General features: G+C 52.8%; 1 protein-coding gene across 1 annotated transcript in view; it reads right to left on the bottom strand.

Moving 5' to 3' along the window:
• Positions 1-3,457, bottom strand: part of DRC7 (dynein regulatory complex subunit 7) — a 14,647-nt gene extending 11,190 nt beyond the window's left edge. The window contains exons 1-5 of the mRNA XM_035898817.1: positions 3,321-3,457; positions 2,740-2,914; positions 1,744-1,869; positions 369-575; positions 1-61 (exon numbers count right to left, since the gene is read on the bottom strand). The exon at positions 1-61 is cut by the window's left edge and continues 83 nt beyond it. Coding sequence (XP_035754710.1) covers positions 1-61; positions 369-575; positions 1,744-1,869; positions 2,740-2,914; positions 3,321-3,457 — 706 coding nt within the window. The remainder of the gene's footprint in view (positions 62-368; positions 576-1,743; positions 1,870-2,739; positions 2,915-3,320) is intronic.
• Between the last annotated feature and the right edge of the window lie 343 nt (positions 3,458-3,800).

Genomic DNA, 3,800 nt, shown 5'->3' with positions numbered 1-3,800 from the left:
GGTCTGGCGCGGGCTTAACTCTATACTTGTTGGGCTTCTTCTTCATCACCTCTTTTGATACCTGCCTCGGAAAAAGCAGGGTCTTGCTGTGAAACCCAGCAGAGATCAAGAGAAAGGAGAAAATGTATGGCTTACAGCTACCTCCCAGTCCCCAACCCTCGACACTTCGCAGTATTTGACCTGGTGTGACAAAGCGGCCTCTTAAGGAGCTGTGGGAAATCACTCAAAAAATCCCTTTGGTGAGGTCCCTGCTTGGTGCAGACTGAAACCCAGTGTGGATCTGAAGCTGTTGCCCCTAGCTCAACTCTGGAGCTCACTGGAAATGAGCAGGCTGAGCATGCATGCTGGGCTCCTACCTGCCCGCTCACCTCAGGTCTCACCTCCTGCAGCTTCCCAAGCAGTGGGCACAGCTCCAGAGTCTCATCCAGGGTGCATATCTCGCGGGTGGCATATCCATGCACACAGTAGGCGTCGTACCCAGCCCCGATCAGCATGGAGCACAGCAGCACGCTGAAGTCAAAGCAGTTCCCTCGCTGGTATTTCAGGATGGTGGTTGGGGAATAGAGTGAACTGGGCTTGAAAGAGAGAGGTGTGTGTTCACAGTGCTTGGCTTGTGAAGCTGAAAGACCCACCAAGCAGAGAGCAGGAGAGAGGGCACTGCCCACATCCCCGGGCTCTGCACCCACAGGGAACCTGTTATATAAAACTCCTACATAAGCCACAGACCCCAAAAGTCCCCTCCAAAGTGATCTGGGGAAATTCTGACCCCAAATTTGGTGACAAATTTAGCCAGGGGGACAAACTCATCAAACTGCTGAAAACCTAATGCTAACCACACCTCTGGGGTGGGGCTTACCTCCATCTCCAGCTGGTCTGTCTGCAGCATTTTAAAGCAAAAGACCCACAAGCTAAATTATAGTTCAAAGGAAGGAACACATTGCCTTCTGGGCCTCACCAGCGAGCAAGCAAAGGGATCAATATGCCCATACTGCATATAGAGAGTTTCTACACAGTCTACTCCCAGATACTGGGCATCAACTTAGGTGACCAAGGCAGTCTCCATTTGCTAAATCGAGATCCATTCTCTGTGGTTGCAAAGTGCCACTGTTCCTCTTGAGACCCTGGGACGCACTTGGCCAGTGTGGAGCTGGCATACATTGTTTGGGGCACTCTACGGGGCATCAGCCATCCTTGCAAGCAAAGAGTGTGCCTTAGGCAATCCACACCAGCCAAGAGCTTGCCCCAACTCTGGCATCATCCTTTCTTACCAGTCTAGAAACCTCCCTTTGGCAACCCCAAAATATCCCCAAAATTGGGATGAAATGTCTGAAGTCCCTAAGAACAAGTCACCAAGGTCAAGCATTGTCCCCTAGGCTTTATATGCTCCTTTGTTGAAGGTGTCTTGGTCTTTGGAGGGGAAGCTTGTCAGCCGTTGCAACCCGCAGCAGACCTGCTGGTCACCTGGGGACACTGAGAGCAGGCTCAGGCCCAATCTTGTAGAAATGGTGCTTAATTGCTTGGCAGGTACCACACTGTATATATGTACTGGGATTACAGGTCCAAAGAGAGCGCCCAGGGCCAGGGAAAATAAGGGGGGCTGCCTAAGTAATGAGAGGATGATGGAGGGGTCAAAGACCTTTGTAATCCCAGCCACTGGTGTGTCCACATTTTGTCCTGCTGAGAGGCCCTTCTGTCACCTCCGTTACAGGGCTGTTTCTGATGGGACTGCAACCCCTTTCTTACCGGTGTGACAGGGGACTCGAGGGGCTCCATGGCAAGGTAATCAGAGACGAAGCTGGCACAGCCATCCCAGTGGTACAGCTCTGTGTAAGGCAGCAGGGTTGGCCTCACTGTTGTGCTCACAAACTTCTGTAGGGCAACAAGAGGACTTTGGTTAGCCAACACATGCCTGGCAGAGTCTCCTGTGCAAAGCCATCCTCAAACCAGCCCTGAATGTTGCAGCTCACAGGCAGGACCTCCCTAAGAGCACACCAACAGTGCCAGTAACCCTCCTCACCTGTTCTGAGATGGAAATTACACGGGCTTGAGAGGCCGTCTGCCTGTCTGTCGCTAAAACTTCACACTCCTCTCAGACACGTCACAGATGCGAGCCAATTCTCTTCATTTTCAAGCAAGACAAATAGCTATGGCCCTTCCCAGTGCTTATGTCCTCCAGCATTTTTTTGCCTTGTATGTTAATGATATGGGGAAAGCCGGCCCAAAGTAGCAATTCCAGATGCCCGGGGGAGCATTGGGCCCAGAACTAGACAACATTTGCGCAGCTTGGGCCCAGTCCTAAACAAAATCAGACCACAAGCTTCCACATTTACTTCCTTTCCTGCAACTTCTGCCAAGTTCACAATAAGACCTCACTCCATCCAGATTCCGTATCTGTGACACAGCCTGAGCCTTATCTCTTTCATGTTTCTTTCACTTTCCTTTATGTTTCTGTGGTCTTTGCTGTTTCCTGAGCATCACGCTGCAGGGCTGCGAGCTGGACGCAGCCTACATGGCACCACCACCATGTGCGTGCTACAACACACTTGTGGATTTGGGCAGCTGGGGTGTTCCCGGGCTGCTGTGTGTCTGCTCAGGGTGCTGTGGGCACAGCACGCAGGTTCCTGTTCGTTCCCTTTGGCCAGGAGGGAGGGCGGGAAGGGCTGCTGTCCTGCCCCATCATTTGGCACTATGGAAGCCAGTGCCTCCCATGCTGTGGCCCAGCCCCACACCACCCCATACCTCCACGCCACACTCGTTGACCGGGTGGAGGAAGAGTGGCTTGCGGTCAGGGCAGAGGTGAGTGTACTGCTGGAGGAAATGGTCAGCGATCTGCAGCAGCTTCTTTTCCTTCAGGGAATTTGTCTTGTACGAGGATGGCAACTGGGACGTGTCAATGGAGCTCCAGTCAAAATCACTTCCAGGGCAGGAGGAGGCAGACAGACACAGGTAATAAGACAGGAGCAATTCAGACAAGATGACCTGCTATCAAAACACATCAGGGGCTCCCTGTTTCCCAGGGAAAAAACAGGGATCATATCTGAGGACATGATTTTGACATAGCAAAGGTTCCCTGGAGTGATGGCAAGCTGACATATACCCAGAGGCTCAGGGGATCTTTCTCTAGTGTCATGATAGACCAGCAAATGAACGTACAATGGAGTTAGTTACCGTCTTACTCACACATACCCACTCTGGGACAAACACACCAGACACGCAGAACTCGCTCCCTCCCCTCTGCGTGCAAGGGGACCACACCTGCCATCCGCATGCCCCAAAGGGACCGTCTCTGCTCATCCCAGTAACAGGCACACGTGACTTACGGTACATCACTTGGGACGCAGACTTGCTCTGAGGACACCTTTGTCTCCAAGTCCTGGAGTTTAGTGCAATTCTCCAAAGCCTTCAGCTCTTCTTCTTCTCTTTGCTCTTCTTCCTCCTTCTCCTCCAGGACTTCCATTCTGCCTCCTCCTGGGCACTACAGAAACACAGGCACCAGGAGGAATTCAGGGGTGAGACCCAGATACACAGTAACACAGCAACACTGGCACTCTGGCCACAGCGATTTAGTACGTGAGCACGGCTCACAGACACGTGATTCCCATTTCTGTGACAGTAAGGGGTGAGCACTGAATGTGAGTTTGGGCTGGGCTTGGTGAATAAGCGGCTGCACACTCCTGGCCCCCCGAGCGTGGGGGAGACGGCAGAGCCTGGCTTGGTAGGGCACAGCACACACCCCCGTTCACTCTGCGATGCTGCTGTGTCCCCCGTCGCCCGTGCCCGTGTAAATGCTGCATCCCGCG

Source organism: Egretta garzetta, unplaced genomic scaffold, assembly GCF_000687185.1.
Source record: "Egretta garzetta isolate BGI_Z169 unplaced genomic scaffold, ASM68718v1 scaffold27, whole genome shotgun sequence".
Taxonomy (NCBI): Eukaryota; Metazoa; Chordata; class Aves; order Pelecaniformes; family Ardeidae; genus Egretta; species Egretta garzetta.
This window is presented reverse-complemented; position numbering and strand designations above follow the sequence as displayed.